The sequence below is a fragment of the Oryzias melastigma genome, linkage group LG10 (assembly GCF_002922805.2).
Source record: "Oryzias melastigma strain HK-1 linkage group LG10, ASM292280v2, whole genome shotgun sequence".
NCBI lineage: Eukaryota > Metazoa > Chordata > Actinopteri > Beloniformes > Adrianichthyidae > Oryzias > Oryzias melastigma.
In genome coordinates, this window is record NC_050521.1 from 9,630,369 (window position 1) to 9,658,054 (window position 27,686).

Genomic DNA, 27,686 nt, shown 5'->3' on the forward strand with positions numbered 1-27,686 from the left:
TATGGGTTCAAAAATAGAATAGTTGAAGCCAAGTAACTCTGCCTTAACCATTCAATAACACTTTTGGGGTCATAGGGTTGGTGGAGTCAACTCAGCTACAGATAAAGATCAAAAGATCATCAATCTGTCACGGGGTCACCCAACCAAAGGTAGAGTGTGGAACCATCAACCGATGAAGCATGTTTCTGGACTGTGACAGAAGCACCTGGAGAAAACCCACATGTACACAGAACATGCAAATTCACACAGAACGGTTCCAGACGGAATTCAAACTTCTCGCTGTGAGGCGAAAATGCCATCATTCTTGATTTTCTCTTAAAATTGGAGTCTTGAATTTTTCAGTTGTCGATCATTAAGTTTTACGATAAATTGAAATGCATCAATTTTTAACCAATGTACAGTTTATAGGTTATGGTTCTTTTTTATGTTTCTCCACATGCTTGCTTCTTTTTTTCAGTTTGCTCCTAAATTTCAGTGTTGTTCCCTAATGTTTACTTTACTCTGCAGATCATCAGGATGTTGCCAGCCTTTACTCTAGTGACAGGAAACTGAAGTAGGGCATATGCTCGTCATGTGGGTTTTTCTGTTTTAAAAAACCTACTAAAAGCTCTACTCTTATTGCACTTCCCGCTTCATTGTCAGTCTTGTTATTTCAAGTGTCTTGGAGATAGTGGGCACATTTTTGTGAACCTTTTATTTCAATTTTTCCAAATAGTTCTTAATGTTTTAAAAGTGTCATCCTGGGATATTTGTGTTTGTGTTGAATCTTTGATAAAACACACCAGCCTGAACTAGCTGGAACGTCTGAGCAATAGATTTGATTCTGTTTTGACTGTTGAAAGATGCAGCTGCACAGCCACTATGGAGTTTCTAAATATGTCCTCTATGCTTGTCTTTCACTTCCACACTCCAACTGTGCTCACTATGACTACAACTGAACAACCTAAATAAAAAAAACTGGAACTCTCTGCACAACTGTCATTCTGAACTCTAATGCACTCTACTTGATGAAGAAGAACCTTTAACCTGAAGAACTAGTCTTCAGTTGACTGAATCTGTTTAATTTAAGCAGACGTTACCTATTGTACAACATTGTTAAAAAAAGCTTCACACTTTGTGATTCTGTCCAGGTTTCAGAGCTCACAGCTCATTATCATACGTAACCAAGCCATAAGCCTTTGTGTGGTCGAGCACCAAAAGCAGGGTTTGCCTCCTCAGTTTCTGCACGGTCATGTGACTTCCTGCTTTGTGCGCTTCATTCGGTTGCAGCAGTCTGCATCTTAGCCCTTCTGTGATCTGACTGTGGCTGTGACAGCACAGCGACAACGATACTCGCTCACAAAAAAAAAAAAAAAGAGGGCCGCTTTCTCAGCATTTTGTCCGGAGAGATCTGAGGATCACTGAGGAAGAGGATGCTGAGGCGAAAGCCTTCAAATGCCTCAGAGAAGGAGCAGGTGCAGAAGAAGAAGGTGAGCTTTTATTTTACATCAGAAAGCACAGTTTATAAATAAAAAGTAAATGTTATGGCTGCTGTAGTGAAAGATTTCTTCATGACTTCCAAGTCAGTTTGTGTTTTGTGCAAATGTCGACTTAAGTTGGTGCAAAAAAAGTTATTTTTTACTTTTCTGCAACAACTCGTGCTCTTTGAGTTCCTCTATTCTGGTTGGATGATTCATAGCTGCACTCGAGTTTGAGTCACATCAGGCTTCGGTTGCCCTCGTCTCCAGGCGTGAGCCTCCTACACGAAACATCAGAGCCCTTTTCTTCCCCCATCTACATCTCTTCTTCTGCGGTCTCATTCTTGCTATCACACTTCTCGCTCCTTTTTTTGTCTTAGCTCTGCAAACACAACCGTCACAGAAAGGCAGCTGAGTTTAAAGAAAGATCTTCTTCATCTGTGAGCTCTGACAGAAAAGCAAAAGTCAACATTGACCTGCAGGTGTTGGCACATTCAAGCACATGCTGATCAGGGTGCACTGGTGGTTGAAGCTTCAGCTTCTCACAGAGCGTCAGCCACAGGGGTTATGGATGCTTGCATTGATTGGCTGGCAGCATTTGCTGCAGCTTTGCCCAGTTCCTGTGGTTTCATTAAAGACAGAAGGATGAGATGCAATAAGATTTTTGCAGGGTGACTTGGTTTAAATGGAAAATTCTCAAAAACACTTCCTCTCAAGGATGGAAAACCATGCAAAAAATAGAAAACTAGCTTTTACAGCTCAAAACAGCAGATTTTGACTAAAATATTGAATAATCTTTTTCCTGCTGCATGGTTTGTGGGGAGGAAATACTAAAAATACATGAAATAATTTACATAAACTTTAGTTTCCTCTATTTTCATGTTTACAGTAGCTTATTTGGTGCTGCCTCACATAATATAAAACGTTGTCGTACTCATTGCTAATAAAAATCTTTTCATTAGTTGTGAAATTTAAAGTTAGTTTTAACTTTTACGAGAATACTTTGAGTTAAATGAACTGCAGAATAAACGTGTTTATCTTCCATGTATTTTATACATTTAAGTTATTGATTTTGGTGCTTTGAAATGTCACCACAACGTGTCAGCTGAGGTGGGATTTTATTTTGAAAGGCCGTCACCAAACCCGATTCTTCTCTTCTGATACAGCTCCACTGCTAGGAAAAGAAACCCTTATTATCACACCCACCCCACCATGCTCAGCAGGTGTTTTCAGGCGGGTTACAAACAAACATCTCTTTTTTCTACAATAAAACTCTTTTCCATCAACGTTGTCTCACCTGGTTTAAAGGTGAGAGTTTCCTTAAAACAACCCAAACACAGTTTCTTATTGGTCAGTATTTTACACACCAACTGACAGTTTCTTGCATTATCTTGGATATATGAGAAGATTTTTAAGTAACTGAAGTGTCTTTCCTCACTGGAGAATCCAGATATTGTCAAATCCTGCAGACCTCGACCACCATGGTGGATATTTTTTCCTTGTAAAACTGTCAAAACAAACTTAAGTGGCGTGTACCAAAAAAAAAGAAAAAAAAAAACTTCCTCTTTTTCAGATGTACCCTCGGAAGATGGCAGGTTCATCAAGTGCATACGATCATTTCATTTTACACTCTTGTGGGCTGCGCAGTTGTTGGTTTCCTGCTTGTGTTTTTTCTTAGACTTGCGCATGCAAAGGTGTGATCTCTCATCTGCTAAAGTTACATTTTTGATTAATTCACTAATTTTTTCAAGAGAATAAAAAATGTATTTGTCTCTGCAAGACTTGTATTGTGCATACATGAAGGTTTGATGTTTTTTTTTTTTTCGTAAATACATGGTAAGTTGCTGCTTCTGAGAAAGACGCCTGCAGATTCATTGTGTTCACACATTTGCAAGAGATAAGTTCTTTATCGGCGTTGCACCAAAAACCACTAAGCAACAGACCTTTCTGTTCAAGTTGGACTCAGTCATGTTTCTTGTGCTTGCAGCTCACCTTGCAGAGGTCCAGCAGCTTCAAGGACTTCATAAAAAACAAACCCACGTCTCCTGTTTCAGCAGACAAGGAGTTCGCCTTAGAAGAGAGTGTGAGTTCCACCCAAACACAGAAACAACACAGAACGACAATACTAGATGCAGATGTGTGGCATCCTAAGTGATGCTTCCTACAAATATTACTTCATCCAGTTCCTCTTTCAAAACCGTAAACCGTTCCTCTGCCCTGTAGCATGACACCATACAAGAGAGAGAACGGTTGTCAGCCATGGTTGCTACAGAAGTACCATCCTCCTGCTTCCTAATTTTAGCACACTGTTGCAGGTGCCAGCAGATGTCAGGACTTCGGAGTTCACAGAGCATTGTTGTCCTTTGCCAGCAACATTCGGCAAGCTGAGTGGAAGCTAGTGCCGAAATACTGAAACAGAGAGGAAGTAAGAACGAGAAGCGCTGTGCAGAGGAGCGATGACTGCAGCGTGTAGACAGGATGTCCTCTGGTGAGAAGTAGTCATGCAGAGAGCCTTTGTGCAAGACAGACTGAGCAGAAGTCTGTAGAGGGCCCCCAGGAGAGTTGAAGACTCTTTAGTCTATGAAAATAGAACCTGGCATCAAAATATATTTTGAGAGCTTGAGTTTATACATCTACTGTCTCTGCAACAGTTTTAATTGGTGGAATCAGTTATAAAAAGTCGGTTTATTAAAGAAAAAGTACTATCACAATAGGGCATTTATAGTTGTTACAATGTGTGTTATAGAACTAGAGAAATACCTTTTTATGAACAGGAACTCTGCTTGCATGTATTGTTTTGTAACTATGCTTTCAAGCAGCCGGCCACATTAGAGTGCAGCTGTTGGTGTGTGACTTTGTGGCTCCCTGCAGTATGTGTGTAAAAACCCCATTACCACAACCCTGCCAACCTACATGCAAGTTTATGAGAAGTAAACACGGAAGGCCCCGACAGATCCTGATTTCTATTCCAGCTTTCACTGAATGTATATTTATTGTTTCTTTTCTTTCAACAACCCGAGTTATCCTCATAAACCTGTCTGCCCTCTTCTGTCAGGTGGCAGAAAATGGGACGGCAGAGGAATCAGCGAAAAGCGGCAGCAAACTGGGGAAGAAATGGCGCAACGTGATCTCACGTACAATGACTCGCAAAACATCCAAGATGGTTCAGAAGGCTCTGGCTGAGGAGGGGGTAAAGAAGCTTCTCACAAAGCTCTACACACATGCCACAGTAATCATGTGTATGACACGTACATTTCAAATAAAAAAAAAAAAAAATGTCCAGTTATTTTTTGTAATCCACCAAAAACTACTATCCCCAGAACCCCACCCCTTCACACGTCCTCTGTAGATACTACAAGGAATCAATTCAGTACTATGCAGTGGTTGAGAGAGATTCGGGTTTTTAAATGCCTTTAAATTGCTGTTAGTCAGGTGGACATTTTTCGATCAGTCACAAAAGAAAACAATAAAAGAAAAATACAAAATGTCGCCATCTAGTGGACAACATTTTGAATTGCATGTCAGAGCATGAAAACATAGAATCAAAGAATAAAAAAAAATCAGAAGCACTTTTAGAATGTGTACATTTTCTCTATTTAAAAAATAAATTGTATAACCGCAATAAAAAACTCAATTTCACAAATACTTTATTCCTTGTAGCAGCAAGTATTATTAAATAGTAGAATATTTGATTCCATCTTTGTTTTAAATATCCATTAAAAACATGCTTTCAGTTCAATAAAGTTTGTAATCTTTACTTTAATTAATGGACTTTTTTATGACATGCAAGAAAAAAATATTGACTGCTTGTCCTATTACAATCATTTTTACAGTTGGAAATATTACCAATGTACAAATTCGCAAATCTTAAAAACATCAGTATTGTTAAATATTATGTACAAGGTGAAAAAAATGGTTAAAAAATTGTATTAAGAGTCATTGGCCAGAATAAGGAGGGAAAGTTCGATAAAAGTGACTACATATATGAATGTGACTAAAAAAATGTATACAATTGAATAAAAAAGAACAGTTTAAAATGATGATCGGAAATAACGCCCATATATTTGAATCTTGTTGTTGTTTTTTGTATTTTTTGGCTGCAGCATAAATGAGTAAGGTCAAAAAAAGAATGGGAAAAGTTGTTTAACTTAAAACAATGACATGATGGCTTTAACTAAGAAGGTCGACCTCATTGTCCGCAGGGGGAGAGCGGTGAGGAATTGTCCCCCGTCTCCACCGACTGGGTCCCAGATCTGTGTGCAGGACAGAGGACCTCTGTGTGCTCGACGGGCTCAGAGGACACCACGCCCAGCCCCATCAGCCGCCAGCTGTCTGCCAGTAAGCCCAATGCTTCAACCAAACTCTTCTTCTTTAAGGTTTCTCCTGTCACACCTGAGTCCAGACATGATATCAGACCTTATTTTAAAAAAATAAAAAGTTTAAATAAAAGCTGCAGTCTGCAGAATAAAACCAACTATCCAGACTGTACAAAGGGATCTTTGTGCCCTTATTCCAAGGGCAACGCTCACTGTTTTGAGAGGAAAACATGTTTGTGTGCTCAAAAACAATATTTTTGACATGAAACTGAAAAATACATGCAAACAACATTATTTTACTCTTGAAATTTAAAAATATGTGCAATCAAGACAGTTTTCAGAGAAATTCTCTCTTCTTTGCTCTTGATGTTAATTGGTCAAAAACTCTTCCAATCTGCTTTTGTGGCACATTTGTCCGTGCTCAGTTTTGAGCGCTGAAGAGAAAGAATTTCTCTGGAGTGAAAATTGTTTTGAGTGAACATGTTTATCGGTTTCAAGTGCAAAATAATATATTACAGAACTTTTTTTTAATTTTAAGCTTAAAACAGTGAGTGTTGCACTTAGAATAATGGCAAAAAAACACTTCATAAGACCAATTGGAACCCCAGACCTGTTTACCGTTTGAACTGTCAGCAGCTGTTATCTAGAGGAAAACACTTAATTCATGACTCAGCTTGTTAAGTTATTGCAACACAGTAACAAATTCAAATTACCTACAAAAATACGAATATTTAATTACCGGTAATGGTAATAATAATGCAAACAATAAACCATTTGCAAAAAGATAACTTTGGGGTTGCTAAAGTCCCTGAATCCACTTTAGGCAGCTTTCCTTTTATTTGAGGTTATTAATCTAAGAAAATTAGGAAACAAAAGAATTAAATCTAAGTTATTTAGAATTCAGAATAAAAATTAAAATTTTTTTGTTGCCTATTTTCATCTAAGAGGCTAAAAACTAACGTGTTGAAATTGAAGTGACTTATCGGGTTTAAGGATAAGGATTTCTATCATCCTTTTAAAATATTGTATCTAAATTTGATTCAAGCTGATCTTTGAGATGGATTCATTAAGAATTGGTCCAGATTTAGAGCTGACTAATTAAAGACGTGTTTGTTTTTTGGAGGATCTGGACCTCATTCCTGAACAAATACAAACTTCTTAGTCACCATGAAGAAAAGGCTGAAAAGTTATGACCACATGTCTAAATTTTAAAAAGAAAACTCTCATTCTTTGCTTCACAAGAGTCATAGTGGAGGTAGAAGGATCATCCCTCTTTATCAGCTGGATCTGACTCTGCTTCTTTCCTCTTCAGGCAGTGACAGGCAGAGTCTGGACAGCGGCTACAGCCAGAGGGACAGCATGAGACTGGAGGAGAGCGGCGTCTCCTACAACGGCCCGTTCTGCGGCCGTGCTGTGGTCCACACTGACTTCACGCCGAGTCCCTACGATGTGGAGTCTCTGAAGCTCCAAGTGAGTGTAGAAGAAGTTCTCACCTGCTGCATGTGCTGTCTGGCATTGCCATCCTCTGGGGAGCTTGTGAATTTTTGCAGACAGATTTAAATCTGCAGATCTGAACAGCAACACTCATAAAAATATATTTACTATCATTCACCTTCAAAGTGTGACTTCTGTACTTGGATGGGCTTGGAAACACTCATAAAAGAGGAGGTTAAAAAGGATAAGATTTGTCTGCTTTCACACAGAAAGGAGACATCATCCACATCATAGACAAACCTCCCGTGGGCACCTGGACCGGGAAGCTCAACAACAAAGTGGGCTCCTTTAAGTTCATCTACGTCACACTCCTCTCAGATGAAAGCCCTCAGGCCAGGAAGAGACACAGCAAAAGCCAGAAATTCAAAACCACGCCCAAAACCCTGGAGGAGGTCCTGGTCACCATCGGCCTGACGGTGAGGAAGAACTCTTCACCCTCAAAATTAGACCTCAGGGGTTTTAGCCTATAGAAAAACTCAGACATCAAAATCCAGATCAAATGAATTTGGTTTATAACGTGTCACTGGAGAAACCAAAATATTTAGATTTGACAAAAAGGGAAGGTGTGAGAAAAGTGAAGCAGATTTCAGTAAGGATAGATATTAGGAATGTGAAGAAATAAAGATTTATTAGTGAAAATTGTGCATGAATCATCCACAGTCTTTTGGTGGTCAGGCTCTGGCCTGATGACTTCTGTTTTGGTGGGATAAGATCAGACCATAGATGGATAAATCCCAGAGGCTAGATGCTGATGGTGGTTGAGGGCTAGTCCACAAAACCGTCTAGAACACACGTGTCAAAGTCAAGGCTCGGGGGCCGGATTCGGCCCTCCAGGTCATTTTATTTTATTGTTAAATAATGGCCTGATATTATCTTGCACTTATTTCTAACTTACATAAATTTGACTAAATATAATTTTATGGAGAGTAAAATATTAAAAGTTAGTTTATTCTGGAATAAAAATCCTACCCATTTTTATTCATATTCATATTAAAAAGTTACGCTTTTAAAGTTTCAAAAATGTAGTTTCAGTGTCTTCAATAAATGTTTATCCTGTTCGGCCTGCGCCCTAAGATGTGTTTTTGGATTTTGGCCCCCTGTCGGATTGAGTTGGACACTCTGGTCTAGAATGTAGAAAAATAAACGTCTATGAAATTAAAAGCACAAATATGATTGTGACTGAGAAACAAATGCGGGGCATTTAGTTGTGGGTTTAAGGTTTAATTGATGAGTGGCGTGTAGTTGACTGAGAGACGCAGGAACCCAGCTCACCTTCCTTATTGAAACTGCACCAAAGATTCACTCACCATAGAGCACAATCATCCTTGCTGACAAAAACAAACAGAACACACAAAATCTTCCAAGCTTTCAACACACTCTTGTGTTTCAGGAACTGAGTTCGGTCCTGTCCATGCACGGTTTCCAGAGTTTGGAAGACTTTGCCGGACTGAGGGAGTCCCACCTGAATGAACTGAACATCACAGACCCAGACAAGTGCTCCAAGATCCTAAACGCCATCGAGATGCTGAGAGACTGTAGGTCCACACACTGTGACGCTCCAGACTCCATAACACAATTTCTGCTTTGCTCCTGGTGATTAAAACATGTCATGTTGTAGTTATTTCACGGTTTAGTTTAGGGAAAAGCTCACCTGCAGACTATCATCCTTTGAGCTTGTTGTTCTGCTTGTTTTGCTGCAAAAAGAAAACTTCTCTGTTTCATTTATTAGCATTTTTTTTTCAAATGTCCATCATTTTTGGTTTTCACTTAAACTATATAGTAAAAAAAACAACGAATTTTCTTTGGCTTTGAATAGATTTGAATACATTTGTGTTTTTTACAATTCTGAAACATCATAAGCATCAGCTGATGTTTATACCACTTTCAAATGTCTATTTTCAACAAAAATATTGTTGTTGTTTTTGTCTCACGTAGCTGACGAGGAGTCAGAACCAGAAAAAGAGGAGGAGGAGCCAAGGGACAAATCCAGGGAGGAACCAAGGGATTCGGGCTGCTTCGAGAGCTCAGAGAACCTGGAGGGTGGGCGAGAGGATCCAAAATCAGAAGAAAAAGTGGACCAGGAAACCGGAAAACATGAGGCGGAATCAGAGGAAAAGGAGAATCAAACTCAGGAGGTAGACGCTGTGCAGGAGCAGCTCCAAGAGCTCACAGTGGATGAAGGACCATGAAATGCAACGGAAGAAGGCTCCTCCATCACTGCGTTCAAAGACTGGGGATTTCTTTTCATGAGGTTGACTGTTTGAGGCTGACAGACTGAACAAACACGATGGTTTCCAATAAACAGCCAAACATGCAACTGTCACATTTACTAGCTCTGTTTTTTTTAAACAAACTTATTCTAAAAAACAATGCTTTTCTTTTGAAAGGCACAATTTCAACATTTGAGGATTTGTCTCATGTATGTAGCTTGGTCCTGTATTTCAATGCTTATCAAAAGAATGTAAAATATTTTTATGTTTCTCATGCAACTTGAGTAAGTCGTGTTAAACCGATGTCTATTTGTTATTACCAGGAAGTGTTGTAAATACATGTTAAAATAAAAATAATTGAGTAAAATGACGAGAACAGTCTTTTAATGGTCTGAGCTTTTAATTGACAGGATTTTTAATCAACATGTTTTTTTTAAGTAAATAGCATAAAAAAGAAAGAATAAGAATAAAAAATGACTGCATAAGACATTTGTGCAAAATGCAAATAAATATAGCTGAACAGGTCGCCAGCCTGTTTTGGGGTACACAATCACTTCCACTTTGCACACCTAGGAACAATTTAGAGTCACCAATTAACTGTGATTTTGGACCATGGGAGAAAGTCAAGGTGCCCAGAGAAAACCCACACATGCACAAGGGGAACATGCAAACTCCCCACAGAAAGGTCGCTGCTGGGATTTGAACCATGGCCTTCTTGGTGTGAGGTGAGAGTGCTAACCACTGCGTCACCGTTCAGCCCTAAGCTTCATTCTTAAGAGTGATAAATGAGAAGTGATGTAAGACACAAACGTCTCCTTACCTGCTGTGCTGTTTCTCCCTGTAATTTTACCGTAAATGCAGATTGCAGTCTGGCTCTGTAGTAGATAAATACCTTGTGTTGCTGTCTCTTCTGTTGCCAGCAGAGGGCAGCAGAGGGCATCCAATCTCTTTCTCAACAATTCTCTTGTCAGGGTGTCTGTGGTTTGTATACCTCTGTTATACTTTTAAAAAGAAAAAAGAAAAAAGAAACCTTAAACTTATAATACAGAATAGAATGGAAAATTGCCATTACTGGCCATTATTATTTATTTAATATTCAATGAACAAGTAGCTTTGGTGAGTGGGGATATGCTCATATGCTCAGACTTCTATGACTCTGAAACCCATTAAAGGCTTCTAAATATAATTTCCAAAATACATTTGTGTGTGATCATGCAGATATACCTTGATCTTTCCATTTCTTGTTTTAAAATGCATGTTGTAGTTTACTTTAACATGAAAATCTTTGAGGTAAACCTGTGGTACACAAACTGCACTGATTTCAGAAAAGTCCCCCTTCTACAGTAAATGAGTGTCATGTGGTTTGTCATAGTTCAAGGACACAATATATCATTTTAAAAACACTATTTAACCATTCTGCTCGTCAACACTCTTGGAACTGACACCCCCAAATGAACAAGGAAAATTTCACTTTATAATAAGACAACATTGTTTTATTTACCAGACACATTAATCATGTAAAAAGAAGTGAACAAATTAATTAAAGTACATGTAATCACAGTGTTGATACTGAACTAAGCGAACATAAATAAGCATTCCATCCATGTACTGTATTAGTATACATGATGCAATGTAACAGGATAATCAGAGCATTCAGATCTGATCGTGGTTTTAACACAGAATTCATAAATACAAGAGCTCTGCAAACTGCAAAAAGAAAGTCGAATCGTCCCGTTAACGTGTGCTTTGAAAACACAAACCTCCATCTGATTCAATATTAACAGCATGTGTTCTTGCAAGTTGGTGAAAATAAAATGAATCCAGTCAAGGTCTGAAAGAAATTATGTTTAAAAAAAAGGCTCTAAACCTATTACATCCAACTGGAAAGTTTGACTTTTCTCTGAAAGGTTTTTAAACAAATTTACACACACAAGTAATACTGAATCACAGTTTTATCATCTCCCATTAAACAATTGATCTAATAAGAAATCAATATACATCACAAGTTGTTGAAATTTGATCACTTCCTGAAGTTATTTAGTAAATTATACTTGGGAATTTGTGCGAGTTTGATTGATTTAAAACAAAATCCAATTGTTACAAAAAAAAAATAGGTTTAAATGGAGTTTGGTTTTTCATTTATTTTCTTAAATGTGTCTGATGTTGGTCTTTAAAGTTAAATGTCTTCACACACAAAAAATACACTCCCAAGTTTTGAAATCTTCTCCACCTTCTAAATTTTGGTCAGATTTGTCCGATGTTAGAATTATCTACATGGATAAGATTCACAAACACAAACTTAGTCTTGCATATGACACAATCACAAATACAAACTCTCCCTATCACCTAACATTGTCTAAAAGCTATGTTTGAGTTGGACCTTTTCCTATTTCCTTCTCTTTCAGGACGCTCAAGGAAACTGTGACCAAAATAAGAATGGAAAGACAGACGCTCCTTTCTGCGTTGTGATAATGAGCTGTCAGTCAACTGCACTGCAGGAGCGAGCCTGGTGACAGACGAGGAAGAGCTGAATTTAGAGGCAAAATACTGCAAGAACAGAAGGAATAATAGAGGAAATATAACATTCCTCTTGTGCACTTTACACAATCCTGTCTTCCACTTTTACCTATTTACACCGGCGATAACTTTATAGAGGGAAAATCAGTTTTGGTGGGGAAAAAGGATTCAAATTAACAAATATTTGTCTTTTTTAATGAAATTTAAATTTTTCAGAATGCATCCCTGCTAATTTACTTCTTGATTAGACAAAATTGAAGCGTTTAGTGTCACTTTTTTCAATAAACGATAAAAATCTCAGTTTAGCTTAGCTAAGCTTAGCTTAGCATAGCATTGGAAACAGGGAAGAGTTCAAAGGTCAATGTAAAGAAAACAGGCCACCGCTTACGATCAATGAATTGCATATTGTTTCTTTTGAAAAAAAAGTAAATTAAGTATACGTCATTTTTATGGCATGCATGCTAACAGCTCCCCATTGATTTCATTATGTCATGCTAAGCTAAGACTGCAAGAGCTGCTTCAAGCTTTATTTTCAGATTTAGTGTAGGTGAACACACTTGTTTCCCATCAAACGGGTTATCTAAATATTTAATGACTCACAGGATTCATTTTATTCCTACTTTAACACTGAGGGGCTTTTTAGCTGCTGCTGAGGCAGCTTTTTCAGTAAGGCACTGTCACTACGAGTGTCTTTGCTCATCAGGCCTTTTTCTGTCTCACATCCTGCGGCTTAAAGGCGCAGAGAACCTGCAAATATTTTTATCACTGTTTTATATCACATGGCATCCTTGATTATACATAACTGGAAGGGCAGACATTGATCTGGTTGACATCATTTTACAAAAAATAAAAAGATTAGGTGCACGTACGTGGCACCTGAACTGAATCAGAAGAGAGTAGACTTTGTGTGGAAGCAGCCTGCAGTTTTTCTTAGAGTCTTCACTTTCAGCCTCAACAACGTGTGAACCAAGCAAGGATTTATCTTCATCCACACCCTCCAAAGCTGCTTGTCCGGCCTTCCTGTAGTTTGCATAGGGCAGGTAATGTATGCACAAGGGAGATGGCTGTACTGTGTTTCACATCTGTCCAAAAGTCATTAGTCTTTTGTCCGTCAGATGCTTGCACGGCGTATATAACATGAACTGGCCTCTCACATTAATGTTACAATACAGTTTTAATGAGGATCAAATGTCTGGTCGGAGTAAGAGCAGAGGTTTTTTTTTTGCCGTCGCCGCAGCATTTTCTCCCTTGCATGGATTTCCAGTGCAGTCTCCAGGAGACAGAATGCTGCTGACCTCTTATTGAATCACTCCTCTTCCCCCAGGAGCGAAGCGTCAATCAAACATCTCTGCAGCGAATGCCGGGAAGAGGAGCAGAAGATCCGCTCTTCAGGAAATAAGGGACAAGAGTCGGGAATAACTGAGTCACCTGCCTCGTATGCAGACATCGATTATTAACAGTCCGGTTTGCAAAGAGAAAGGATGCTAAAGGAGGAGCTCTAGGATGAGCTGCCAAACCCATGCAGCTAATAGGTCTTATCCTTGGAAATGGACGTCTCTGCGTCGGTTTCAGGTGAAGCCAGAGGTGGCACCTTTGGCGCTGGAGGCTGCTCCTCTTTAGAGGAGGGGCTCTTGACTTTGTGGGTGGAGATTTTCTCTGTTGAAGCAGCGATGCTTGGTTTAGCATCGTCAGGGGTGTGTTCATTGGGAATGAGAGGAGCTGTAGTTTTCTGTAAAAACAAAAAAACAAAAAAATCAAAGTGAGGCACAAAAAAATGAAACACAAAAACATGTATAGCAAGTGTGTACAAGATCAATCTGTCCCCATGTGTCAAGGATCAAAGATGTCAGCTACAAGATTTAGTTTTAAGTGGAGTTGGGCACCGAAATTTGGTTCCAATAGATCTACGCAGTTCTACCGAAACCAAAAGAAGCTGCTGCTATTAGTTTCGCATTTTGGTACTTAGTCTCACTGAAGGTCTATTCGTCTTAGGACATGTCAATCATGACTACTTTGTTCAGTACATTTAAGTTCTAGCCAATCCTTCTACCTTTCCCACAATAGTGGGCGGGCTCATATAAGACAGCTGACAGGGCGAGCCCGCGCAGTGCCTGAATGTCTGGCTGCAGTTTGACAGGTCGCTGCAGGGCATCTACCAATCAGGAACTCAGCTTTGGGCACATGACGCTTCCAGAGGCCCAATCAGCAAGTAAAATACTAATCGAGCATCTTTGTCCTGTAACAGCGCGGCGGTTCTCTGGCTGCAGCCAGCCTCCCGGACTTCAGTGAAGCTCGCCCGGTCAATACGCCCAAAGACAGACAGCCGCTTCGGGGAGCGTGGGCAGCCTGCTCGGGTCTCCTGAACTGTGATATTTTACCTATTTTCATCAAGACAATAATAAAAAAAAAGGTCCCAGATTTTTCCCCGCTCTTGGGTTAATGCGGGACAGCCTTCAAACTCCGTCACAGAGACACAGAAACACAGCGGAAGCGGCTGTCATCCAGTCAACCCAGACACGTTGTCTGCCGGGTCTGCTTTGACTAGATTAACCAGCTGTCCTCCAAGTTTAGTGAGTTTCATCACGTCACTACCAATTCAGAGTCCTTGATTGGTCAAAGTTAACCTGGTGTACTTGGCAACGCACATTCTATTGCCACACATTTTGTACATAGAGCCCAAAAGCAGTCGTAAAAACTTGTAGCTATGCGTCAATGCAAGAGTTTTGAACAAATTGCGTTTTCATTGACTTTTCATTGGAAGTGGCCACTTGCATGGTGTTTCTGTCTTAAAAGTGATTTTTATTAAAGCTGCCATTGTTGTTATTATGACTCCAACCAAAAAAGAAGTGAAGATTAGGGCAGATCCGGCCCGCCTCCACATTTGACCTGGCCCCCTTAACACTAGATGCATGTTTTTTTTTCTTTTTTTTTTTTATTCCTCTCTATGCTCCTATCTGGTTATGTGTGACTTTCTGGAAAATGTTAAATGTTTGAGTGCTTTTTACACTTATCGTGTTAGCCTAAAAAATTACCTTGACCATGTATCAGAGAAGAAAACTGCTATATAGCCCTCACAAGAAAAAGTTTGGGGACCCCTGGATTGAGGGATGACCACGGTTAATCTATCATAGGTTAATCAGATCAGTATTGTAGACATTTGGAACATTATTTGACTTGGAAACATTAAAAGAAAAAAAAAATAACTTCAGTATGAAGGGAAACTTAGTATTTTTTGCTCAAATGCTGTTTTATGTGACTACTCTGTATTAGTCAGCCTTGCAGCTCTGAGGAGGAGCACTTCTGTGCGTGCGGAGGCTTGCTCACCGTGGTTTGTGGCGCTGGGATGCTGATGGAAGGAGGAGCAAAACTGGTCACAGCATTCGACAAATCCTCCTGCATCAGTCCTCTTCTGTCCAACACGCTAAACAGAGAGTCGAGGCGGTCAGCCCATCTCCAAAACCGCATCATGGCAGAGACCACAGAGCAGAAGCACTTACCTCGGGTACGCTGGCCCACAAAGAACCTCGCAGCAGTTTTTGATGATGTTCTTGTGGCTGTAAGGGTTCTGGATTCTGTTCTTTCCTGACCAAGACCCTTTTATCTAAGAAAACAGTTAATATCACAGGGTTAGTTCTAAAATAGGATTTTTTTTTAATTAAACGTTACTTAAAAGACTAACTTGGATTTTGAGAAGTTATTTGCACGTGTTTAGATTTAATCCTAGTTACGTTAGAATTATTATAGCAAACAAAATTGAAACTCAAAAATGTTGTCATGAAATTACATAAAACTTTCTTTTATAATAATATTAATGAATAAAGCATTTCATTTCATCAGATAATTTATGCTGTGCAGCTTTAAAGGTGCAAGATTTCTTTGATTTTACATAAAAATACTATGTAAATCTTTAAATGTGTTTTAGACAGTTCATTTTACAGTGGTGGCTTAAAGCTATGCTTCTTTAAATTGAAAATTTTCAGAGATTAGTTAGTATTGTCATTTTATGGAGCAGAGAACGTACTTTACAGCCATGCTGCACACATCTGTGCCTCCTTCAGCTTGGTTTGCTGCGTTGAGTGTTCTCATTTCAGCTTTAAGAGCTGCTTCAAATCCAGGTTTGCATCTCATGCAGAAATCCTAAATGCTACCAGCCAAAAAAACAAAAACACCCCATGTTTCTAGAAGATGGTTAATTTGATGTCAATGCCTTAAAGCAATAAAACAAAGAGCTTCACTTCGGTTAATAATATTAGCGATAATTATAGTCATTAAATTATGACCCTGGTTAATTGACATAAATATGTGAAATAAAGTCTACCTCTATTTTTGTGATTTTTTTCTGCTTGTGACAGTAAACTAAGCAGAAACAGTAGAACAAAACGGAATCGTAGTAAGTTTTATGACCTCTGAATTTTTCAGGACCCAGCATGAACTGACTGAACCTCCTCTGAGACAGAAAGCATCTCTGCATGGGAATGTAGGTCACCAGCCTCCACAAGGTCCCAGTGCTGCATGCCTCCATGCATCTGCAGGGCCAAGTGAGTGAGACACAGCCGAAAGAGCATGTGTCATGCGTGACACCAGAGCAGCTTTAAGACCCGAGGTGTCTTCCTCTGCCTGCCCTCACTACTCCCTCCTCTGCTCCTCTAACGCTCTCCTCCTCTCTGCTGGATTGGTGCTTCTGGCCGCGTTCCCGGCCCCTGCAGGTATCAATGCATCTATTATTAGGTCGATCAGACACTGAAACGGCTGGGCGGACAGCCATCATTTCGCTGCCTGCAGCGACGTTGCAGGTGTACGATGCAAGGCTTCATTACCAGTAAAATGAAAGAAATAAAAATTAGGCCAGCAGTCTCGCTGGAAAAAAAGGCTTGTATAAATTAATCATTACAACAAAGCACAAGTGCACTGCTTTGCTTTTAGTCATCTAGAAGGCTCCAACTCCATCAATGTTCTTATCAGAGAACAGTCAGTCAGATCTGGGTTAGCAAGCCTTTACCACACAGAGAAAGCTCTGCATGCAGACCGCTCATAAACTCATCAACCTGCATCACTCAGAACACCTGGAGGACAATTTGAAAAAAAATGATTTATTTGTTTTAAATTGGAAAACTTTGCACATAGGAATTTTTGGCTTTGGATAAAAAAAAATTTTGCTTAAAATCCCATTCCAAACATCTTTTGATCTATTTTTGAAGCATTCCCAGTGGTGTTTTAAATATGATTATGCCATTTTTTTATGTTGTATTCTAGGACGTACTTTCTGCAGAGTGGCAGTAGTTCATCAGAAATTCACCTCTGAGTTGTGGGTGGGGCTGGTGATGCAGAATAATGCCGTCCCCAATTCCCATCCCCCATCTGTTTACACTCTCTCCTGCTAGCTTGCAGCCCCTCCTTCCTCCAACCTAACATTACCGCAGCAACAAAAATGGCGAGTAATATTGGAGCTATTCAGCCATTCAGTTTGGAGCCAGATACCAGCTCAGACGAGAAAAAAATGACGTATATGGATCTATTTGTCTGCAAGTGGATGCATCAGAGTGGAGCGGCGCAGGGAGATCGTGGCCTTTCGATTTTGGATTTTAGGTAACAACTACAAGCTTTTTCTAACATTTTTTCTGTTTTAGGACAATTTGAATAAAGAAATACTTAAAAATTCAAGTTTAATCCATCACCATCATCAGAAAAACACCACAAGAACATGTTAAAATACACAATATTCACTGGAGTGGGTCTTTAAACTAGAAGATGGATACCAAGCAATAAAAAAATCTCCTCAATCTGTTTCTTAAGATTAATCCCATTCCAGCTTTGTTGTTTCCTCTGCTTGATTTACTCTAGTTTACAATATACTAAGGTTGTTTAACACAATGCTATTTACCAGGCTTCTGTCCTTCAGAACTGAGCTAGAGGAGTTGTCACGGTAACAGCTCTCTGCTCTTAGATAGCTGTCTGATTGTAAAATTCACACCCCTCTAAACCCTTTTCACATTTAGTTCTAAATGTTTTTCTCCAGCCTCCAGGTGCACCACAAGTCTCCATATAAAATCTTTATTTTCCTGCAGAAGAAAGTAAAGTAGCTTCCTGCTGTTAAAAGCTAAACAGAGTTCAGTCTTCTGGCATTTATGTATTCATTAAACAGGTTTCGGAGAAACATTTTTTGAATGTGGCATCGTATTTCACTTTTAAGACATGTATGTTTATGCTGAGTAAAGCTGAAGGCTCACTGTGGAGCGTCTCACTTCCTCTCTTTAGCAGAAGGTGAACATGCACTCAACGAAGCCAGCTCACATCCAAACAAGGAGTTTGTGTAGACACAACACAGGAACTCCATGGAACAGCCCTGTACCGTTACAGCAACATCTGTGCTCCTAGCAATCAACTGTTTACTTTTAAATGACCTGGAAACATGGCAGCCCCTCTAGGGAGAAAACCCCCTTTACAAGAAGACTGGCACCAAACAGGCAGAAAAACTGGAAAAGTGAGGAGGTGGAGCTCCTGTTACCATCGCTACATGGCTAATGCAAATTCTGCGTTGGTGTGAAATGATTATTGGCTAAAGTTATTATCCAGGCACTGTGGGATTTTTTTTAAAATGGGTTTTGAGGTTCATTATTTGTTTTTTTGTCTAAATGTATGTCAAAATTGAGCAGACAGTAACAACTTAACATGGAAATGATCATATTTCTGGAGTGATGAGAGTGAACTCTCTTTTCCACTCTTCACAATCTTATTTGGGAGCTGCCCAACTCCTCCAGATCCACCTGTGTACCTTCGCAGGCACAATTTGGGTCAAGGACAGCGCGGTGGTGTAATGAGAGTGAAGCAAACATTGCTGGGCATCTGCAACAACCAGGTTTAATCCTGTCAGAACTGAAATTTAAGCCAGCAACCCTCCAAGTGGAGTTCCATGTGACTAACCATCAAGCAATGTTAATTATGGGGAGGAAATGTTTGTGATTTAGCCAATATTCATGAGTCAAAAGATTTGGTCCTGAAAAAAAAGAATCTTATTTTCTAATAATCTAATCAGATTTTTTTTTAAAGCAACATTTTTTTCTTAAAATAAAAACTCTAAATTAAACCCTTTTTCTTATCTCATCGGCAGATTTTTTTTTTTTTTGGCTTATTTCAAGAAAATCTGCCAATGGGGCGAGAATTTTGTCGTTCAAACTAGAAAAACAAACCACATGATCTGTCAAAATCAGTATCTCACATTTTTGTTTTTTAATTAAAGTAGAGTTGTTCTTTTGCTTAAAAGCACCACACAACATGACCCAAATACACCTGCACTGACGTCACTGCCTTATCCGTTTGGTTGTTTTAAATGTGTAACTGGCCAAGCCAGCCAGTATCTGACAAAGCTGTTGTTCTTCCACATTTCTTTCAGAAGGCTTTCATATAAACCGGGCCCAGAAAGAAGTAAAAAAGTTTTGTCAGTAATTGTGGTTTAGAGAATAATAGATGGATGGTTGTCTGAGGAACAGAGTATCATAGCTGCATGTTGTTTTATTGTAATAAATTAAAGTAAAGTACGTTATCTTGTGCAAAATTATGCTGCTGCTTATGGCTAAATGGTTTTAGATTTAATTCAGATGTTGGACTTTTAGCTATGAATGAACGTTTATTTTTAAAGCTTAATATGATAGTAACTCCTGAAATGAACCTTTTTTATGTGTTTGTCTATAAATGACAGAAAAGTGAGAGGATTTAGAAGAGCAGACACTCTTGTAAGTTCGATGTTGTACTTACGTCCTCATTGGTGGTCTGGTTGAGAGAGATCAGGTAAGTGTGGAAGCCGGTCAATCCCACGACGGACCAGAGGGTGAAGAAACACACCAGAACCTCCAGCACAGTGAAATCGGGTTAAGGAAAAGTAAAACACGAGTTTCTGAGCAGCTTAGCCTTCCACAAAGAGGCGCTTTGAATATCAATAATTGTTTGCTTTTGTACTCATCTCTATTTTTAGTTTTACAGTTGATGATTTGAATCTATTGACAGCTGCGTTTTATTAATGTAAAACTTAGTTTATGGAACCGAGCAAACTGGAAAATGCACCACAAAATATCCAGGTTAGATTATAGTATTATTATAATCGTTGTTTAAACACTCCTTTACGTTTTATATTTTGATTTATTTTTCCCTCACAAAAACTAAATTTAAAATATTTGAAAATAAATTATACCAAATTAAACAGCAGAAAATGAATTCCCATTTCTTTTGATTTCTTACTTAAATGTTCCTGTTCATTCACTTGGTACATTTTATCAATTTCACATTACATATTACATATTTGATAGTTTACTGAAATTATAAAAGAATATTTTTGAGGATATAATAAGCACTCTATTTTGTTACTTGACAAAAAACTGCACTTGATCTGATCCGAACTGGATTATAAAAACTATGCAAAAATATAAAATGTATTAACTCAGTAGTGGTGGGATTATGTGGGTTAATCCTTCTCCTTTTCAAGCATTAAATCAAACTCTTTGGTTTACTTTAGTTAATAATCACTATATTCATTAAACCTAATGCATCGAATGTATCACTATGTGATTATGAGAAATTACAATAGTTTCCATTATACATTTATGTTTTTTCTTTTTAATTAATGCATTTATTTATTTCTGAAGTGACTTTGATATATTTATGTCATTTTTTTCTTGTATTGTCCACAATTAATGCTTAAAAATAAACCAATAAATCAAATCAAAATCAAGTGTGATTTTCAAATACTTTCTTTTTGCCGTCTCCTTGGTGCTTTGTTTTGTATTTTTTTCTATGCAATCTAAGCAAATCAAAGCTAATATGATTTCAGTTAAATTTTAACTCACAAGAATAAAAGAGAAGAGCAGCTTTGTTAGTTCTGCACACTCATTTAGCATTGTTTTTCCTGCATAATACATTTTTCAACATAATATAAAACACAAAAAGCAAATGTATGGTGTTGTATAACAGAGCTTTCAGTCAAATAAGATACAATCAGGAGTTATTGAGTCATTAGGGGCAGTAAAAAGCAGTTTTCACCTGAAGTGTCACATAAACCAGAAACCTTTGGACCCAAACAACAAAGAAATGAGTCTGAGCTTTCAGCTACAGCTGCACTGAGGCGGGACGACAGCACAGTGCAAACGGTTTAATGACGCCTCTCAAACACACTCAAAGGATATGTTCCAGGTGTTTCCTGTAAAGTGTTCAGAAAGCCTTTATCCACTGAACCTGTGTGAGAGAAAACAGACGAGAAGTCAGAAGTCGGCTTTTGTGATGAGGTCGTGCAGACACTGGCATGCTGAACAACTCGCTCTTCCCGTTTCACCACATTGTCTGTAACTGTTGTATCCACAGTTAAAGGGATACTCACGCATGACCACGTGGACGATGTCAAAGGCAAAAATGTAGATGGTGAGCAGGGAGAGGGAAAGCGTGAACAGGTAGAAGTATCTGTAGTTCCTCTTGCCCACACAGTTCCCAACCCAAGGACAGTGGTGATCAAAGCGGTCTGAAAGGGAGAGGGAACAGTTTTAGAACTCTGGCGGGGTAAAAATAGACACGTTTTAGAAGGAGGACGCTTTCTGTGTCAGCTGCTGCACATCTGTGGTATAAAAATAGCAAACACTGCCTCTTCGCTTCTTCCTGTCTACTTTGTTTGGAGCGAAGCCCGATTGGAGCAGGGCAGAGGGGAAAGGTCAACTTCTTCTTTCCTGAGAGGGGTTAACATACATGAATGTAAAAAGAAAATACAGGATCAAGAAATCAGAACTCAGAATTATTGTAGTCCTTTTCCTGGAGGAATTGACAGAAACGCTGGCAGTAATTTAGACTATTCCCATGAGGATGATACCTATAATCCTAAAAGGATTTGAATTTCCACTTAACCTTAAGCTCATGAGTAAACCCTTTAAATTAAACCTCAGGTGTACTTTTCAATTTACAGCTTATAAACAACTCAGAAAAGTAGAAGGAAATGTGGAAAATGTAGGAATACATCATTTTAGATCTGACTATAGCACATTTTAAAAGGTGATGTTCAACAGGAACATTTACGGTCACTCCAGTATGAGCAGGACTTCCATAAAACCATCAGAAAAACAGAAAAATGTATAAAAGATCTTCAATTTCTTTAAATCAACCTTTACTTTCAAGGTTAAAAAAATACTGAGAGTCTGTGCATTCTTTTAAAATGCTGTCCATTCTTGAAGCCGTTTCTCTCGTAAGTGCAAACTTCACGAGCAATGCACGCTGCTCACACCGTCCACGAGGCCAGAACTTCTGATTCTTATCTCTTTGACTTTTAAATACAAACTAATTAAATGCAGCTGAGAACAGGTGAGTATTTAACCTGGATTCAGCTGATCTAAGGTTTTCTGAAAGTCTGTTCCAGATATGTGTGGCATGCATGCAGCATTTGTTCCAAATGCAACAATGTCTAGCAATGCAAAAAACAAAAAGTGAATCTATTTTTCTCTCTCTGGACAGATTCTACCTCAGAGCAGTAAAAGCATTGATCCTCTGCACTAACATGATGCACTACAGGCTGCATCAATATGAAACAGTATCCTCTCCTAAGTGGGATAGTTAGTAATCACGATCCTTGATGTCACAAATCTGACCAAACCCTCAAAGTCGATCTATGCTGAAATTAAACCTAACAGTTGAGTTAAAGGAAGAGTGTGAGGGCTCAATCTAACTGTTTAATCACAGCAACAAAGCTTTAGAGGTTCAATTTATTTTAAGAAAACATTATTTTTTACCACTAAGGGGATATTTTTGTACTCTGTATGATGAATATTCATACTTGTTATAAAGTTGCACCTCTTAAAGTGCATAAAGTGCTACAGGATCCTTATCTTGTACACTCTAGTGTCTGTGTTTTGGCTGAAAGTAACTCTGACTATAAACAAAAATTTTTTATATCATTTATGTACGAGTATTGTTGCATGTTTCAATGTATAGTTTGAAAGTACAGTTATATTTGTGCGTGTAGAGCACAGGTGGACACAGGCGAAGCAGTGTTCACCATGACTGAGCATTTATTCCTCACTGAGGTGCCTCTGTCTGCTCTCATATCAGCCATGACTCAAACACATTCCTGGGGCTTCAGGACTGCAGGGTTCACAGATGACAAGGCAACACACATTTCCAAGTCCTTCAAAACATCTAGAGAAAAAAAAAACTCCTTCAAAGGTTTTTACATCATTCAGTTTGTGCCTTTCAAGCTTACCTTTGGGTCTATTTATAAGAACTATTTGAACAATTGCATAAATCTGGCAAAAAAGATATAATTAAAGTTATCTTTTTCTGTCAAACCTCACTCCCTTTTCTATTTATGGGAATCTTAAAAAAGTTATCCGGTCATCTATATTTTTGTGGGTTTTTTTTTGTTTGTCTACTGGCTGGGGATCAGAGGAGAAGTCGTACCAACGCAGTTGTCACAGATGCTGCAGTGGGACGCTCGTGGCGGCCGGAAGATCTTGCACGTGTAACAGTACTTGAGCTTGACGATCTGGTTGTTGATCTGGACGTTACGGATTCGAGGTGGAGGTCGCTGTCCAGCAGGGACGTTCCCATTGGCAGCTTCTGCAAAAAAGGGAATAATGATAATCGATTATAAATAACACCAAAATGTCACAGGAAGGACGTCCTGCACTTTTTTCTATTTTTCTAATAAATATTAGCCTTGTGCAATATATTTTTTGATCCAATACTCAGTTTTTAAATGGCTTAAGAAGCATTAAGACATCTAAAATACCTAAGCCAAACTTTAAGCACTTCTGTCCTTGACAAAGTTAATGCAATACAGCTTTCATAATGATGGATTTATGCAGAATCCCTGCTAAGCTCAGGACTTTAAAACTATCTTGCACCATTTTTAGTTGTATTTGGGCTTCACCTGAAATGCTTCAACACTACCACAACCATATTTCCAATTCTAATCCTCAAACAGCTCATCACCCAATTTATAAACGGAGATTTTCTGCTGATAGTTAAGATTTTACATATTTATCCATTTTCGTCCAATCATTTTCCAGCTCATCATCATTGTGGATGAAGGGGCCACTCTGGACACATTTCCAGGACAGATTAGAATGAGCAGCTAACTCAACATGCATATGAAAATTCTTGCATGACCTGGTAGAATCAAACCATAGCTGGGATTCAACCCGACCCTCTTGGTGTAAAGCAACAGTTTCTAACTATACCATGGTGCAACCCCATCTGAGACGTTTCCGATTATGTTACACTGCAGGAGCTGGAAGTAAGGCTAACGATCACAGCGTTGCTGGCTGGGATTTCTCAGGGGAGAGACGGCAGTGCAGATTTCCCAATAACATGCTGCAGTGAGCGGGCACCAATGTGGAGTTAATGGAAAAAAGCAGGCGTGCTCATTTGATTATCTGGGGATGCATTAAGATAAAAAAAGATGTGGTGTTTATGGAAATCAAATTAGCTGGGGTGTGTAAAGTGTTTGGAGAGGACAGGAGCAAATTTTAATTTATCTAAATCGTGTCCTCATGATTATTATACGGCTCTCAGTTATCTAAAAAGTGGTCATTTCAACATAATAAAGCCAACAGATTTACGTTTTTATCGAACCATGTGTAAAAGGAGGTCTAGAGAACAGTACAAAAATGTTTGCATTGTGCAGCAACAAGATGTGGGATCAGTGGCCTTCAGGATACACCAGCGGACAATAAATTCATGACTCATCACTCATGGGAAATGATGTCAGTCCCTCAGGTAGAATGGCTCAATCTGTTAGTGGCTTTTCTGTGTATCTCTTAAGAGGTTACATCTTTCCATATTAAGTTTCTCTCTCTGGGATAGTCACTATCCCTGTAGGAGATGACTGATCATTGGGGCGGTAGAAAATGCATCAACATGCTCCTCTTCAAGGTTCCAGCAAACCCAGTCCTCAATGCAATGATAATAATGTAGAGCTGTATAACACAGGCATGTCCAAAGTCTGGCCCGTGGTCCACATACGTCCTACATTCAAGTCTGCAGGCTCCTGTTATAAACTCAATAATATGTGGCCTCTAGCACTTTTTAACAAATGTGTGCACAATTTCTTGATTGTGATTGGCCAAATTACATAATAAGGCGTTGTAAACTTGTGGTAACAACCTGTGGCTACTTGACCTTCAGAGGTCAAACAAGAGGAAAGGGTTTATTTATTTGTTTCTGTGATCAAAACTACAGTAGTTTTTGATTCGGAATAACTGTTTGTGTAATTTTCCTGTACACATGATTTAAATATTTGATATTTTTGTATTTTCTTTATTTGCAAATACAGTCATGGATTACAGTGACAAATACAACTGAAATATATCTGCAGGAGAGAGTGTGAAGACCTTACACAGGTCTTATTTAACTACCTCTCTGAAAAACATAATTATGCAACAGACATGTCAAGCAAAATAAAAATGTTACTTTTTTTTAAATAAGTTATAAAAGTAAGCTTCATTTTAATTGTCTTTTTTAATTTCTCTAACAAGGAAATATATTTAAAAGTACAGCTAAGATTATTCCAAATTTAGAAATTTACAGTGAGCATTTCGTTATGGATAATATGTAACATTTGACATGAAGCCAGACTCACTGTTCAAAAAGTTTCTTGTGCTAATATCAGGTAGTGACAGTTCAGTGAGAGCATCACATGCATTCAAGTACACGTGTGTAGCTCGTTCTTGAACATGTCAAATGTGTACGTAGCATCACACTTACTAGCTAAGGTTCTAATCCAGTTCTAACCAATGTTTATTCAAATTCACCTATTTAGAGGGTGTTTTCTTCTCTGCATTGTTCCAGTTGCTCAGCATTAGAAATGACAGGCAAAATATTATGATATTTAATTCTTGTTTTTATTTATTGAGTAAGAATTGAGTCTTTCTGTGGAATTCTGCCAATATTAACAAATATAGTGAGTAGAATATAGTTCTGGTGTGTTTTGATGTTTTTCCTATTTTTTTCTCTGCCATCTCAAGTTGACCTTAGTTCAGAAACTGCTGTTTAATTCATGCTATGAATTCAGTTTAACACAGAAAAAATGCTTTTAAAAAAAAAAAAAACTCGCCTTTTACAGATAAAGTGACTTGTTTATGCACAGATGAAAATGAACAACCTAAAAAAGCATGAAAAGTAACAAACATAAATAAATCAACAGGAATGGTTCTGCTGCCGGATTTGAGGTCCAATACACTGAAAAATTAATTCTTTCTAAATACTTAAATTCAAACTGTTTTTCACCTCATTTCACATTCATGGAAGTCGCCTCATGCAGACATCTCTCCACAAACCAACAACCACCGGCCCAGTCACTGACTTCACATTTGAATAGATGCAGATAAAGACTTGTATGAGTGGTTTTATCAGGCCTGGTTGCAAAAAGTAGCTCTGCATATCTAAGGAACAGGCACTGCTGCTTTCAAAAGATGAAGCCTCCTAAAAACCCAGAAGAATCTGTTCAGGGTACCAGAATTCATCAAAGGTGAGGGGTAGGGGATGCCCAGAAGCCAAGCCCAGTTTATTTTTTAATAACTTCTAAGAAAATACATGCCATTTTTCTACATATTGCTGACAAATAATAAGTCTGTGTGGCTGTTTACACATCCAGCACTGATGGACCAACCACACAGATGATTTAGTGACCCGTTTGTTCACCTAGTTGGCTAAAACGGAAGGGCGCTTAAAATAATAATAATAATAAAGTCAGCTTTTAACAAACAAATCTATTCATCAACTGAATCTGTTGACCTATTACCCATTTGTTTTTGTTATTTCCATTAAAAACATATCTTCAGTCATTTGAAGTTATTCTCACTTAAGCAACATTAAAATGTCCAATAGGCTTAATATTTTGATAATTTTAGGAAGTATATTTTTACCAATCTACTGCTTTATTTAAAATGTTAACATAGTACATGCAAATAAATGGTTTCCCAGAGAGAGATACTAATACTTCAAAGAAACATGGATCATCATCTGCTGCAACTAAAAAAACATAGTGAAAGAACTTCAGATAAACAGGATAGACAGTAAATTCTATCAAATATGCAAAATGCCAGATTTTATCTCACTTTTACATTTGTGCAGTTCTCTTTCTTTGTGCCACTGAGCAAAGCTGTTCTTTGAACAATGAAGAGGAATAAACCTCTCAATCAGCTTCGATCAAAAAAATATCCTACTTATTTTAAAAGATTTGTAACTTACCAATTTCCATTTCGATGAATGCGGCCTCCTCTGGAAGAGCCCTGGGCAGAACCCCAGGATCGCTGAAGCTGGTCCTCAGCAGCATGGCCATAACAAACAGGAAGAGCACAGCAGCAAAAACTGGGATGGCAGGGGACAAATGGACAGCCAGGTATGGACATCTGTAAAAGGAGAGGTCAAACTTTGGTCAAAGTCCTCTCAAAGGCAGAGGTTCTGTTTAACAGCAGACTTCAAGCGTCTAAACGACTAAGAAATTGCCGTATGCAAGTGGTCATGTGACTCATTGGTTTTTGTTGTGTCGATTTGCAGCTGGTTTTCTAGCTCTGATACTGTTGTCATGCTGAGCACCAAGCTTTCCCAAAATATGTCAAAGTGATGGAGCCTGCAGGTAAACAGGCAATGAGACAGTTCCAAAGCTGAGGACCAATCAACAGGCATTTTAGTGAAATTTAAATAACAAAATAAGGAATTATTACAAA

The 27,686-nt window shown here is 38.5% G+C and overlaps 2 protein-coding genes across 3 annotated transcripts in view; one reads left to right on the plus strand and one right to left on the minus strand.

Moving 5' to 3' along the window:
• The first annotated feature begins 802 nt into the window (after nucleotides 1-802).
• Nucleotides 803-9,845, plus strand: sash3 (SAM and SH3 domain containing 3). 2 transcript variants are annotated; one of them, XM_024282900.2, is made up of 8 exons: nucleotides 803-1,469; nucleotides 3,445-3,540; nucleotides 4,513-4,647; nucleotides 5,660-5,795; nucleotides 7,086-7,243; nucleotides 7,477-7,683; nucleotides 8,658-8,802; nucleotides 9,203-9,845. In XM_024282900.2, exons 1-8 carry the CDS (start codon nucleotides 1,413-1,415, stop codon nucleotides 9,454-9,456), a joined length of 1,188 nt encoding a protein of 395 aa, XP_024138668.1. In that variant the 5' UTR covers nucleotides 803-1,412; the 3' UTR covers nucleotides 9,457-9,845. The 2 variants fall into 2 exon arrangements, with proteins under 2 accessions (XP_024138668.1, XP_036069715.1); XM_036213822.1 differs by lacking the exons at nucleotides 803-1,469; nucleotides 3,445-3,540 and having other exon boundaries at nucleotides 3,853-4,647.
• A 1,097-nt stretch (nucleotides 9,846-10,942) lies between these two features.
• Nucleotides 10,943-27,686, minus strand: part of zdhhc9 (zinc finger DHHC-type palmitoyltransferase 9) — a 30,110-nt gene continuing 13,366 nt past the window's right edge. The window contains exons 2-9 of the mRNA XM_024283880.2: nucleotides 27,208-27,368; nucleotides 23,416-23,574; nucleotides 21,359-21,496; nucleotides 21,168-21,216; nucleotides 19,747-19,849; nucleotides 15,492-15,595; nucleotides 15,319-15,415; nucleotides 10,943-13,723 (exon numbers count right to left, since the gene is read on the minus strand). Of these exons, the coding sequence (XP_024139648.1) occupies nucleotides 13,520-13,723; nucleotides 15,319-15,415; nucleotides 15,492-15,595; nucleotides 19,747-19,849; nucleotides 21,168-21,216; nucleotides 21,359-21,496; nucleotides 23,416-23,574; nucleotides 27,208-27,368 (1,015 nt within the window). The 3' untranslated portion in view covers nucleotides 10,943-13,519. The remainder of the gene's footprint in view (nucleotides 13,724-15,318; nucleotides 15,416-15,491; nucleotides 15,596-19,746; nucleotides 19,850-21,167; nucleotides 21,217-21,358; nucleotides 21,497-23,415; nucleotides 23,575-27,207; nucleotides 27,369-27,686) is intronic.

Coding starts and splice junctions, on each gene's coding strand:
- sash3 (XM_036213822.1), top strand. CDS start 4,330: ATGTGTGTAAAAACCCCATTACCACAACCCTGCCAACCTACATGCAAG. Junction 7,244..7,476: donor TGGAGTCTCTGAAGCTCCAA/GTGAGTGTAGAA, acceptor GCTTTCACACAG/AAAGGAGACATCATCCACAT. Junction 7,684..8,657: donor TGGTCACCATCGGCCTGACG/GTGAGGAAGAAC, acceptor CTTGTGTTTCAG/GAACTGAGTTCGGTCCTGTC.